This window comes from Microcebus murinus, chromosome 19, assembly GCF_040939455.1.
Source record: "Microcebus murinus isolate Inina chromosome 19, M.murinus_Inina_mat1.0, whole genome shotgun sequence".
Lineage (NCBI taxonomy): Eukaryota > Metazoa > Chordata > Mammalia > Primates > Cheirogaleidae > Microcebus > Microcebus murinus.
Window position 1 is genome coordinate 28750346 of NC_134122.1, and position 14172 is coordinate 28764517.

Genomic DNA, 14172 nt, shown 5'->3' on the forward strand with positions numbered 1-14172 from the left:
TGTTGCCTCCCTCCCTTGCGCCCACTCCCCACGACGCCAAACTTTTTTTTCTTAAAACATTTTTACTTCTTTTAATCCAGAAACATCACAATTTAAGAAGACGAGAGAGAACGGGAAGGGGGCGCTGTAGGCATGGGGGTTAGGGGGTTTCGATCTGCGCCAGTGGAGGCCCGGTGTGTGGGGAGGGGGCGCCCTCAGGGGCACTTCCGCTCCACGCACTGCTTCCCGCCCTCCTCGTATTCCTGCTTGGAGATCCACATCTGCTGGAAAGTGCCCTGGGTGGAGGGGCGACATCGGCCGTCAGAGCGGGCCCCCTCCGGAGCCCCCCGACTGGCTTCCGCCGCCCCTTGGGCCCGGGTCCCTCCGCAGCCCCACTCCACCCCGCCGCCTCCTTCCCACGTCCAGCGGTCTCCTCTTTCGTATGCGGAGGGAGAATACTCCCTTGGTATCATTCAATCAAGAATTCATTCATTCAACCAGTGTTTATTGAGCACCCGTCTGCCCTGAGCCCAGCGCTGTTCCAGAGCTGGGTGGTGGCGCTTAGAGCCCCCAGCCAGCCAACCAGCACCCAGCACCCAACATCCCTCAACGCATTCCTCCCCTACGGGTGTCATCGCGGCTTACAAACACCTCACGTCTCCCCCATCCCCAAGAAAACTCTTTCCTCCACCCTCATCATTCCGACCCTCTGGCACCCGACTCCTACACACCCCTGTTAAAACTTGCACCTAGAGGGTTCCTGCCCTGGGCAGCTGGGACTCGCTTTCTCTCTCTCTCTCTCTCTCTCTCTCTCTCTCTCTCTCTCTCTCTCTCTCTCTCTCTCTCTCTCTCTCTCTCTCTCCCTCTCTCGACAGAGTCTGGCTCTGTTGCTGGGGCTACAGTGCCATACTGTCAGCCTAGCTCACAGCAACCTGGAACTCCTGGCCTCAAGCGATAATCCTGCCTCAGCCTCCCTTGTAGCTGGAACTACAAGCATGTGCCACCATGCCCGGCTAATTTTTTCTATATATATTTTTAGTTGTCCAGATAATTTCTTTCTATTTTTAGTAGAGATGGGGTCTCGCTCTTGCTCAGGCTGGTCTTGAACTCCTGAGCTCAAGCAATCCTCCCGCCTCAGCATCCCAGAGTGCTAGGATTACAGGCATGAGCCACCACGCCCGGCCTGTCCCTTCTCTTTGATGGTTATTCTGCCTCTGCTTGAAGGGTAGTGTTTGTGTGTCCCTGGCTTTTGCCCCGTCTCTCTTCTCTGCTCAGAGAACAACCTGCGTGGGCCATCCCATCCTCCCCCCTTCCCACATTTCTTATTCTAGAACTAAATACCTGACTGTCTCTTGGACACCTCCCCCTGAGTGTCCCAGTACCTCAGATCAACATGTCAACAACTGAGTTCACCATCTTCTGCCTCGCCCAACCCTGCTTCTTCCTTGCTCTTCCTTGCCCTGTACATCTGTGCTGTCCAATGCAAGGGCCACTAGCCTTCTGTGGTCCTTGAGCACTTAAAATGTCGTTGGCCCACATTGAGATGTGCTCTAAGTGGAAAATATACACCAGATTTGGATGCCTAAGTACAGAAAAACAACTGGAAAGTAGCTCATTAATAACTTTTATATTGATCACAGTGAAATGGTAAATTTTTGGATATATTAGATTAAACAAAAAATATATATATATATTTTAGAGTTGGGGATCTTACTCTGTCACCCAGGTTAGAGTGCAGTGGTGTCATCATAGCTCATTACAACCACGAACTCCTGCCTGGCTCTCCCCACCCCCTGAGCTCCCTCTCTTCCTGTCCACCTTGTAAGCCCTCACTCTTCCAGTCTCAGCTTCAATGTTCCCAGAAGGCCCTTCAAGACCCCCAAACTAGGTCAAGGCCTCTCTTGAAGGAACACCCCCACACTTTGTGGTGACTTCCTGTTTAATTGTCTCAGCTCTAGATTGTCCCTGCTCACACAGGGGGGACTAGGTCAGGCTCATCCACCTGTCTGCTGCAAGCACAGAGGAAGCCCACAATAAGTTAGCCCCGAGCTAAGTTCAGGCTGCCTGCCTCTACCTTTCTGACTCCTGTTTCTGTCTCCTTGGGCAGCTCCCCTTCTATTGGATGTCCTGCTTGTCTGTCATGACCCCACTGTTCCCCTCTGTGTGGCTGGCACCCTCCAGATGCCATTTGCACTCAGCTCCCAGCTCAACATCTTGCCTCTGCCCCAGCAGTAGGTCCAGACTGAACTCACCACTGGCCACCCCAGAACTCACCTGCCTCCATTTCTAGTTGCCCCTTGCTTTCCAGTCCGTCCCCACTGCCACCCACACTATGACTGCAGGACAACAGAAAAAGCCTCCTTGCAAGGTTCCTGTGACCCCAGCTCATAGCCTGATCCCAAAGACTGACAGTCCTTCCGATCATGGCTGTGATCATCCCATGACTCCCTTGCCCCAAGCCCACAGGGTCTCCCCTCTGCCGACTGAGCACGGAGGACGGCTCACCACAGCCTCACCCCAACCAATCTCTCCAGCTTCCTGTCCCTCTGCCCCCCGCCTTGTGTCTTGACAGAGCATTCACCCTTCTGGGAACACTCACGGACTGCCTTTTCTCCAAAATAAATGTTTGTTGAATGAATGAATGAACCAATGAGGAGGCAGGCAAGGCAGTGGGGGCTGTCTGGGGCTCCCCTGCCCGACATTCAGCGCTAGGCCCCTCCCTCTCACCAGTGAGGCCAAGATGGAGCCCCCAATCCAGGGGCTGAACTTGCGCTCCATGGTGCTGTTGCTGGCGATGAGCTTCAGACGCATGCTCTGTGGGTGAAAAGGGGCTGGGGAAGCAGACACCCAGGTCCTGGGGAGGGACAGGGCCTGGGGGGCCAGGGGAAGGCTGGGAAGCCACAGGGCAGGGGGCCTGCTCGGGGGCCAGATGCTCCATGTGTGGGAAGGAGGAAGGTCTTAGACTGGAGTCCAGGGCCCCGGTCACACTGGGCTCCTACCGGTGGGGTCTTCTGCGAAAGCTCTCGATTGAGCCTGTCAGTGAAGCCCTGCAGCAGTGTGTTCCCGCCAGTGACAATGACACTGCCGTAGAGTCCCTGAGAGCAGGGAGGAGGAGTGAGCCGGCAGGAACAGCCTCCCACCCCCACCCCACCCTCCTGTCTCCCCACTACTCCTGGGCCCACTGCCCAGCCTCAGCCTTGGGCCTCACCGGGCGAATGTCGATGTCACACATGCCAATGCTGGTGGTCACCACGTGGCCCACGCCTAACATGGTGTTCCCTGACAGGCCCTGTGGAGAAAGGTGACTGGGGCTTTGGGCCTCCACTCTCCAGGATCCAGGGACTCTAGCCAGCACACCCCCAAGCGCCTGCCACCCAGCCAAACCTTGACATTGGAGGGATCAAACAGGCCCTCGGGGATGCGGAGCCGCTCGGCACCGTAGTCTGTGTTGTAGCCGTTGGGCATCTCATAATGCACTGTGGGCATCTGCGCGGCCACCCTGCCCATGAGAGAGCAAGACTTTGCCTAGGGCGCTTGAGGAGGACCAGGGAGGACGGGCAGTGCCAGAGGTCCCCCTCAGCCTCAGTTCTGCCCTCTTCCCTCCCTCCCATCCCCCAGCCCACTCACTGCTCATCGTAGGGGGAGTCTGAGACCTGCAGCACCGAGGCCTGGAAGTCCTGGATCACCTCCTGAGAACCCAGGGAGGGGTGAGGTCCTGGCTTCCTCCCGAGCACCCCAACTACGCCCACCAGCAAGGCCTCCATCCCACCCCCTGCTCATAGCAGCGGACTAGGAGCTAGAGAGGGGGGCTTCGGGAGACCCTCACGAGCGCCTCACATTGCACATGTAGTTGTGCCAGGACTTGGAGACCTGGGGTAGCTTCTCCTTCTTCTTCCAGTTTGGGGGGGCTCCCTCCCGTACAGGCTCCTGTGGGGGCACAGTCTGTGAGCACCTTTCCCTGGCCACTTGTTAAGTGCAAGTGTCACTTAACGCTCACAGCAGCCCTGTCTGCTATTGCTTCACTTTACAAGACAGCAAACTGAAGCTCAGGGAGCTTTCACATCCTGCTGCTGGTCACACAGCGATTACATGGCAGGAGCAGGACTTGAACCTGGGTCTGTTGGACCCCAGCACCCACCAAACTGGCCCTCAAACATGCTGCTGCCAACTAGTTGCGTGACCTTGGCCATGTCCCTCAGCCTGTCTGGATCTCTGATGTCTCGACTATAAAATGAGGAACCAGACCCAGGGTCCTCTGGGGGCCTGCTGCTCTCTGCTGTGATATCTCATGAGTCAGCGAGCAGCAGTCACAGGGCGAGTGCCCAGGACGGTATGGTGGCAGCTCAGGTTCCCCAGAGGCCCTACCTTGGCTGCGATCATGTAAGGTGGGATGATGTCAATGGCCATTTCCTGGAAGAGCTCCCGGCACTGCATGGAGATGAAGTCCCCTGCCAGGGGTGACTTGACGATGCCTGGAAGGGGAAGCACTGTCAGGACCTGGTCCTCCTGAGGCACCCCCACCCCCTGCCGACGCCCCACCTTGCTGCAGGACGTAGCCATCATGTACTGGAATCGCCGTGGTGTGGGTGGCCCCACTGTCCAGCACGAGGCCCGTGGAGCGTCCATTTGCAAAGCTGCCGTGGGATGGGTAAGTCAAAGAGACAGCAGTAGCAAGTGAGGAGCTGGGACTCAGGTCTGGCCTGGTCACTGTCTGCTCCACCAGGGTCCAGCCCATCCCCAGTCTGCAAATTCTTGCAGTTTGTGACCCATCTCCTGGAGAAAAGCTCTGAGACTCCAGTCTCTTCTGGAGTCCTAAGTCACAACTTCTATTCCTTCTGAACCCCTAGTCTCTCTTTATTCTTGGGTTTGTGTCCTATGTCTGCCCTGAAATTAGGGTCCCTATCACCCCAGGACCTAGCACAGAGTCCAGTGCAAGGCAGATCCCGAAAAAAGTCAGTGCTGATTGGCTGCTTGGAAGGAACTGCCTCAGTGTCCCACACTCGTCCCTCCTTTATCCAGCCCCAGCCCCTGCTGTCTCCTTGGCCACCTCACTCTGCTCAGCCTGATCTAAGGAAAGGGACAGGGTTGCTGGTCTGGCCCCCAGGGTCTGAGGCGCTCAGCCTGGGCCTTCTGCACGAATGTGGCTGAGGGAGGCATCTGCCCACTGGGACACTGATCTCAGAGAACCAGGCCCAGCTCCCAGCTCAGCACATGGCACCCCACCCTGGCCCTCCACCCAGGCAGAGCAGCTGGGCCCAGAGGATACGCCGTGAGCACAGCCGTCTTGCATAAGAAGAAGGCAGGAATGTTGTACTGCTCGAACATCAGCTCTGTCAGCTTCTCCCGCTTGGCCCGCGTGTTCCACTGGGGAGAAAGTGAGGGACAGAAGCATTCAGGATGGGAGAGGCACAGCCCCAAGAGTGCATACACACACACACACACACACACACACACACACACATTCATACATACACATGCACTCACACTCACACGCTCACTCATACACATACACTCACATATATGCACATATACTCACACTCATACACATATACACACCCACACGTATACATACATCACACACACACAAGCACATATATACACGTAACTTGAACTGGGGGCCACAGGTCAAGCCCCTTGATTTACAAAGACCTTTTTTTTCATTGTTTTTTTGAGACAATGTCTTACTCTGTTGCCCTGGTAGAGTGCAATGGCATCGTCACAACTCACTGCAACCTCAAGCTCCTGGGCTCAAGCCTCAGGCTGAAGCTCTCACCTCAGCCTCCTGAGTAGCTGGGAATACAAGTATACACCATCACATCTGACTAATTTTTCTACTTTTATAGAGACAGGGTCTTGCTCTTGCTCAGGATGGTCTCAAGCTCCTGACCTCAAGCAATACCCTCCTCGACCTCCTAAAGTGCTAGGATTACAGGCATAAGCCACCATGCCCGTGCCCCCCCATAGTCCTTTAGAATGTGAAAACTATAAAGAATTTTAAAGATCACCATCCAAACCAACCTGAGGGAAACAAAACTCAGAGAAGAAGAATGACTTGCCCAAGATCACACAGAAAGCTCTTGACAGAGCTGGGTCTACAGTCACAGTCCCTTGACCCCTGACTCAGGGCTCCTTATTGTACAGGACACACTTCAGGCCCCCCCCCAGTCCCCAACACACCCTACTTCCCCATTCTAATCATCACAGAGGTAAGACAGCTGGGGGAGAGGATTTCTGGGTAGTACCAGTGGATTGAATACAAACATCTAATTTATTCCCTTCCAAGATCTCAGCAAGACTATAACAAAGGGGTGATCTTAAAAGACATAAATGCATAAAAGACAACAAGCACGTGAAAAGATGCTCAACATTGCTATCAGGGAGATGCAAATCCAAAGCATGATGAGGTACCACTTCACACCTAACCAGAGTGGTGATAATAATTTAAAAATAAAAACAAAACAGAAAATAACAAGTATAGGCAAGGATGTGCAGGAATCAGAACTCTCACACATTGGTGGTGAGAATGGAAATTAGTTTAGCCATTGTGGAGAACAGTTGATAATTCCACAAAAAAGTAAACATAGAATTACCATATGATTTCAGCAATCCCATTCCTAGTTATATATCCCAAATGATTGAAAACAGGTACTCAAACAAATCCTTGTAGACAAATGTTCATAACAGCACTATCTGCAATAGCCAAAAGGTAGACATAATCTAAATGTCCATCAGTGGATGAATAGATAGTGATGATGGTTGCACAACATTGTGAAAGTTTTTTGTTTGTTTTTGTTTTAAGACATAGGGTCTCACTCTGTCACCCGGGCTGTAGTGCAGTGGTACAATCATAGCTCACTGTAACCTTGAAACTCTGTGCTCAAACAATCCTCCTGAGTAGCTAGGACTACAAGTGTGCACCACTGTACCTGGCTAAAATTTTGTAGAGACAGGGTCTCACTATGTTGCCCAGGTTGGTCTCAACCTCCCAAAGTGCTGGGATTACAGGTATGAGCCATTGCACCCAGCCCATATTGTGAATGTGTTAAATACCACTTTCCAACACAAAGAAATGATATATACTTGAGGTGATGTATATGCTAATCACCCTGATTGGATCATTACACATTATATACTTGTATCGAAATATCACATTATGCCCCATAATATGTACAATTACTATGTGTCAATTAAATATAATAAAAGTTTAAAAGTCACTGAATTGGCCTGGGTGCAGTGGCTCATGCCTGTAATCCTAGAACTCTGGGAGGCCAAGGGGGGCAGATTGCTCAAGGTCAGGAGTTCGAAACCAGCCTGAGTAAGAGTGAGACCCCGTCTCTACTAAAAATAGAAAGAGATTAATTGGCCAACTAAAAATATATAGAAAAAATTATGCCTGTAATCCTAGCACTCTGGGAGGCTGAGGTGGGAGGAGATCACTCAAGGTCAGGAGTTCGAGACCAGCCTGAGCAAGAGCAAGACCCTGTCTCTACTAAAAAAATAGAAAGATTAAACCTAAGGCATGAAAAAAGAAAGAAAAAAGAAAGATAAAGTTTTAAAATATAAATTTTTAAAAATATATAAAAAAAGAAAAAATAGACAGAAATTATTGGCCAACTAAAAATATATAGAAAAAAAAAATTAGCCAGGCATGGTGGCACATGCCTGTAGTCCCAGCTACTCAGGAGACTGAGGCAGAAGGATTGCTTGAGCCCAGGAGTTTGAGGTTGCTGTGAGCTAGGCTGACGCCACGGCACTCTAGCCCAGGCAACAGAGTGAGACTGTCTCAAAAAAAAAAAAAAAAAAAAGTCGCTGAATTGTTAACTTTAAAAAGGTTAATTTTATGTTAATGCATTTTTACCTCAAGAAAAAAAAGAGAGAGAAGGATAGATGTTCAGGTTGGGAGCAATAAGAAAGGCGAAAACAGCAACACAATTTTGAAGGCTGAAAAGCAGACAAGTGAGTGGTAGCTGACTTAACAAATTCAAGAATGCTAACTTCTAAGCCAGTAGCGGAAAGAGCCAGGAACAACCTGTGCCGCAGAACTCTGAAAGTGCTTAGGAATTGGCAGTTTCTGATACCTCTGGAAGTGCTGGTGAAAGGAAAGCTAAAATAAGATTGTGTAGGCTGGGCATGGTGGCTCAAGCCTGTAATCCTAGCACTCTGGGAGGCCGAGGTGGGAGGATCGTTTGAGGTCAGGAGTTCGAGACCAACCTGAGCAAGAGCGAGACCCCATCTCTACTTAAAAAATAGAAAGAAATTAGCTGGACAACTAATATATATATTAGCCGGGCATGGTGGTGCATGTCTGTAGTCCCACCTACGTGGGAGGCTGAGGCAGGAGGATCACTTGAGTCCAGGAGTTTGAGGTTGCTGTGAGCTAGGCTGACACCACGGCACCCTAGCACAGGAAACAGAGTGAGACTCTGTGTCAAAAAAAAAAAAAAAAAAAAAAAAGATTGTTTAAAGCCATATAAGTAACAGATTCCTAAAGTCTCTTCCCAACTCTATGCCATTGGGCTATCACCCACCCCACTTTCTGAAGACTGGAAGTTTAGTCTCTGTATAGAACAAAACTGAGAATCTCTAAACTGGTAAGACACTTGATACAGTTGGAAGTGAGGGCATCATACTTAAAACGGGAATTAAGTGATGCCATACATATCGAATGCTGAGAACAGCAGCCCCATTCCATCACTTGGCTCCAAGAAAGGGGCAGCCAGGCCTGTCTTCAGGATGGAAGTCTATGAGATCCCATCAAAAATATGAAGATGGCTGAGCACAGTGGGTCATGTCTATAATCCCAGATATTCAGGAGGCTGAGGCAGGAAGATCATTTGAGTCCAGGAGTTTGAGACTAGCCTGGGCAACATAGGAAGACCCCATCTCTAAATAAATACATAAATAAAAATTAGTCAGGTATGGTGGTGCAAGCCAGTAGTCCCAGCTACTCGGGAGGCTAAGCAGGGAGGATTGCTTGAGCCTAGGAGGTCAAGGCTAAAGTGAGCTATTATTGGGCCACTGCACTACAGCCTGGGTGACACAGTGAGACCCTGTCTCTAAACAAACCAACCAACCAACCAACCAAAAAAGCAAAAAACTAAAGAGGCCAATATCAGAGGCCAAAAAGCAATTTAGTCAGATCATCGTGTAGCAAAGATCACAGTCAACAACTCCCATACCTGACATACACAGAGCTTCTAATCTGCCTTATAGTGTTCTACCCTTAAACATAAGCAGACAAGCCGGGCGCGGCGGCTCATGCCTGTAATCCTAGCACTCTGGGAGGCCGAGGCGGGCGGATTACTCGAGGTCAGGAGTTTGAAACCAGCCTGAGCAAGAGCGAGACCCCATCTCTACTATAAATAAAAAGAAATTAATTGGCCAACTAATATAAAAACAACAACAACAACAAAAAACCACCCAGGCATGGTGGCACATGCCTGTAGTCCCAGCTAATCAGGAGGCTGAGGCAGCAGGATTGCTTGAGCCCAGGAGTTTGAGGTTGCTGTGAGCTAGGCTGACGCCACAGCACTCACTCTAGCCTGGGCAACAACGTGAGACTCTGTCTCAAAAAACAAAAAGCAAAAACAAAAAAACCCCCCAAAAACAAAAAACATAAGCAGACAACCAAAGATTTTCAGAAACCTGAGAAAAGCTTGCAAAACGAGATAGAAACTCCTCAAAAATAACAGGAAGAAAACAACTTGGGAGAAGAGATTATTATGCAGGATGATGAAAACTTCCAAGAGCAAAAAACAAAACTAGTAATAGTCTCAGCAAGATTATAGATGATATTGCACTTGTGAAACAAGGAGAGGATATTCAAAAAGGAACATTCATGGGGACAAAAAAAAAAAAAAAAAGAGCTCTTGGAAATTAAAAATACAGAATTGTAAATGAAAAACTCAATAGAAGATATTGAGTTGGAATATAAAGTTGGGGAAATATTTTGGAAACTAAAGGAAAAAGGTAAAAAGACAGAAAAGATAAAAGAAAAGATAAGAAAATTAAGGGAAGGCCGGGTGCAGCGGCTCATGCCTGTAATCCTAGCGCTCTGGGAGGCCAAGGCGGGTGGATCACTCAAGGTTAGGAGTTCGAAACCAGCCTGAGCAAGAGCGAGACCCCGTCTCTACTAAAAATAGAAACAAATTAATTGGCTAACTAAAAATATATAGAAAAGATTAGCCGGGCATGGTGGTGCATGCCTGTAGTCCCAGCTACTCAGGAGGCTGAGGCAGGAGGATTGCTTGAGCCCAGGAGTTTGAGGTTGCTGTGAGCTAGGCTGATGCCATGGCACTCTACCCGGGCAACAGAGTGAGACTGTGTCTCAAAAAAAAAAAAAAAAAAAAAAAAGAAAAGAAAAGAAAGAAGAAAATTAAGGGACCTATTCAGAGGGGCACAAAATCCAAACAACAATAAATCCCAAAAGAGAGAACAGAGAAAATTGAGAGAAATAAATAATCAGATAAATAATTAAATTTTTTCCAATGAATTGAAAGACATAAGTTTCCATAAGAGACAAAGAGACATACTAAGTGCCTAGAGTATGAAAACAAGCCAATATAAATATGAATCATTGTGAATTTATAGAGCACTGAGGATTAAGTGAAAATTCTATAAACATTCAGAAAGAAAAAAAATTATATCAGAGGATCAGAAATCAGAAAGTCTTGGCTTCTTGATGGCAACAATAAATATTGAAAAAAGGACAGTGGAGAAATGCCTTCAAGATTCTGAAGAAAAATGATTTCCAACCTGAAATGTGATACCTAGCTAAGGTATCAATCCAAGGTCAGACATGCAAGGTCTCAAAAAAATTCTCTTTCCCTGACCTTTCTAAGGCAGTTACTGGAGGGTCTGCTCCATGAAAACAAAGGAGTAAATCAAGAAAAGGAGTCAAGTACAGGAAACAGGACCTCTGACACAGGAGAGGGGCCAAGGGATTCCCCAAGATAATGGTGAAGGGAAATGTCTTGATGCCAGCTGTGTCCCTAGTGTAGAAGGCTGCTAGTATAAACTGGAATAGGTCAGTCAGCTCCTGGAGAAATTTCTTCAAGAAGTTAAAATTGATAAGCTATCTAATGTAATTAATGTCTTGAGAAAAGAGATTAGATTATTGATGAATAATGTAGGGTCACATTATGACATAGATAGAAAACTAAGCAAAACAAAAAACCAAGACAATTTTCAGTTCTTAGAAAAAGTTGCACAGGAAATGAAAAGTAATCACAGTCTATTGTCAGCCTCAGACCTGGTTAGCATACATAATAAATAAGAGTATAAATACTGAATATTGATCTTTTAAAAAGTCTAAAATACTTTTTTAGTTCTTAAGGATGGAGGATGAGAAATATGTGTAGTATAGGTTGGGGGGGGGAAGAGAGCTAAATGCTCATTTCTATAGTGGGAAATTCATAGTTAATGCCTAAAACTAAAAAATCCACAAGCAGCAATGTAAGTGTGATATTTAGAGATATGGAAGGAAATATCCCAAAAATTAGCTAACAGGAAAAAAGCAGATGCCTTTGGAGGGAAACAGAAGGAGCAGGGTGAGAACTGCCATTTTTTTCTTAGCATACTTTATAAAACAAATTCCTTATATGTGTATATAATGTTGAACAAAAAGTTAAAAGATAACAAAGGACCCTGGGAGGGGGAAGGACAGCAGAGTGGGTAGAGCAGGAAGAGAGAGGGAGGGGTGGAGACCAACCGTAGAGAAAGGAAAGTGGTTGAAAAGGATGGGATGGGAAGGAGAGTCTGAAAGGGGAGGTGAAGTGAGTGACAACAGTGGCTTGAGGTGAGAGGTGAATGGCGGAAAGGAGGTGGGGGATGGCAGGCTGGAGATGCCGCTGCTGAGGAGCTTACCGGGGCCTCCGACATAAGCACTGGGTGCAGGTTTGGCTCAGACTTGACATGTTTGCTGTAGGTGTGATCCAGGATGGCTCGAAAGCACTCCCAGTCCTCGACTGGAGACAGAAGACCAGCGTGGACAGATGCATGTGGGGCAGGCAGGGGTCAAGGACAGGAAGGAAAGGAGGGAGGCCAAGTCCAAGGGAGGGTGAGCCCAGCTGCAGCGGGGAGGGCTCCCTCCCTGCCCCAGGAATCTGGTGGGCCCCTGGATTGGGAACCAGGCAGCTGTGGGAAGCAGTGAGGAGGTCCCTAGGACATGGGCAGCTGCAAGGAAGACTTCATGGGTGTGGGGATGCTGTGCCCCTAGTCGCCAGGGGTGGGCTCACAGTCTGTGTCGAGAGGTGGTGGGTGAGGGCCTCTTACTCATGCCATTCTTGAGGGGCGACATGACCTCCGCTCCATCCCGAGGTACATGCAGGGCATTGGTGTCGATGTGGAAGATCTTCCCTTTCTTCTCTTTCTCCCCCTCCAGTTCCAGCCCGCCCCCCTCCTCCGCGGCCAGCAGCCCCACCGTGGTGGGGAAGTCAGCCTGGGGGGAGGATGGGCGGGGAAAGGGATCACCCTCTTGCTCTAGTTCAGCCCATGGCAAGCCCTCAGCCCACCCTGGGTTTATTCCCACATTCTTGCTCAGCAGAGCTTCTGGGCTGGACTTGAGAGCCCTGGGTCACTGGAAAGCCTGGAGGGGAGTCCGGAGCCCCTAGGATTTGGGGAGGGGGCTGGAAGGCTCACCTTGGGGCAGTCCTCCCCAGCGTACCCAGCGCGGACTGAGAAGGAGCCAATGTCAAAGACCAGCGCCCCCACCTCATCTGTGCGGGGAGACAGGCGTGTGAGGGGACCTCCCCCAAACTCTCTCCCCCAGGGTAGCTCCGAGAGGAGATCAGGGCAGAGCCACAGTCTCGCCACCTTCAAAACCGGTCCAGGACAAAGGGAGCTGGACCTGGAGTCCGGGGTCCTGGGAGTGGGGGGCCAAGCTGCCAGAGTCTCTTCTTGCCCAGTGGCCTTATTCAGGCCACCCTCCAGGCCGGAAAGGAAGGGGCCAGGGGCCAGGCAGAGGTGGGTTGAATTGTGGAGAGGTTGGGCCGGGTGCGCGAGGCGTCCGGGGAGGACAAGAAGTACCGGTGGCGCGGGACCCAAGCCTCAGGCTGGACACGCTCGAGCGCCGAGCTGACAGGCCCCGGGGTGCCCAGAGCTTGGATCGCGCGGATTCGGGGCGCAGGGCCGCGGGCGAGGCCGCTCCGGGATGGGGAGCCTGAAGCCCGAGGCTCGCTCACCTCCGCCGTAGACGCCCCCGCTCATAGTGCCCTCTCTGCGCGGCTCACGGCCCGTGGGCGGCGGCGGGATCAGCACCGAGGTGGCCGGACAGCTCCCGGGATCCCGGGCGGGGCGGGGCGCGCGGTGGCCAATCGGGAGGCCGGATCCCCCGCTCCTAACGGCGCCACCGATTGGCTGCGCGGCGAGACAATAACCCGGCCGGGGTCCGCAGCTTTAAAGGGGCAGCCGCCTCCTTTCGGCAGGGCGGCGGGGAAGAGATGGGGGAAGAGGATGGCAAGGCCATGGAGACTGACCCTAAGGAGCAGGCAGCAGGAAAGAGATGGAGACCTTGTCCAACCGGGACTTGAGCTCCGCAGGATGACTGATGGGGCCCCCACTCCCTTACTTTTTAAAATGAGATCGGGGAAAGGGTCGTCCATCCTCAGGCTCAGAGCAAGGTCTGCCACCTCCAGGCCTGAATAAAATCACCAGGAGAGGGAGGGAAGGGAAGACTGAGAGAAGGGGGTGCAGGAGGGGGTGTGTCTCCATCTCTTCCTGTTTTTTTTTTTTTTCCTCCTTTGTCTTTCTGTTGACCCCTCTTTCCTTCACCTACCACCTGGTGCCTGGGCACATACTCACATAGGCACTCAGGTAAACCGGCTTTAGCTCCCTTTCCCATCTGTCTGTCTTCAGCACCCTGTTGTCCCGGGGAAGCATTTATCAGGAGAGTTTTCTCCTGATAGCCCAGGTTCTTCTGGGCTGCCGGCACCACCAGCGCAGCAGTTTTGGTAGCGAAGGTGAAAGAGCAGCTCTGACAACCTGAGTGAGCTGAGAGACTCTATGTGAGCGTGTGTGTAAATATCTTCCTGTATGTATGTGTTTATGTGTGTGTGCATATGCACATGTAAATACATGTGTGTTAGGGACACTCCTACCTACTTGTTTGGGGGTGGGGAGAGAATTGAGGCCAAAGATGGCACAGGAAGAGGGTACTGTGTGATAACTGCATGTCCCTGAAAGTTCTCTGCTTAC

The 14172-nt window shown here is 50.5% G+C and overlaps 1 protein-coding gene across 1 annotated transcript; it reads right to left on the reverse strand.

Annotated features, from left to right (window-relative positions):
• Positions 1 to 42: 42 nt before the first annotated feature.
• On the reverse strand, positions 43 to 13277 carry ACTL6B (actin like 6B). Its single transcript, XM_012759476.2, has 14 exons — positions 13161 to 13277; positions 12619 to 12695; positions 12253 to 12418; positions 11845 to 11945; positions 5246 to 5343; positions 4519 to 4613; positions 4345 to 4451; positions 3817 to 3906; positions 3607 to 3668; positions 3364 to 3478; positions 3188 to 3268; positions 2979 to 3074; positions 2707 to 2793; positions 43 to 275 (listed from the first exon to the last, which is right to left on the reverse strand). Exons 1-14 carry the CDS (start codon positions 13183 to 13185, stop codon positions 195 to 197), a joined length of 1281 nt encoding a protein of 426 aa, XP_012614930.1. The 5' UTR covers positions 13186 to 13277; the 3' UTR covers positions 43 to 194.
• Positions 13278 to 14172: the final 895 nt, after the last annotated feature.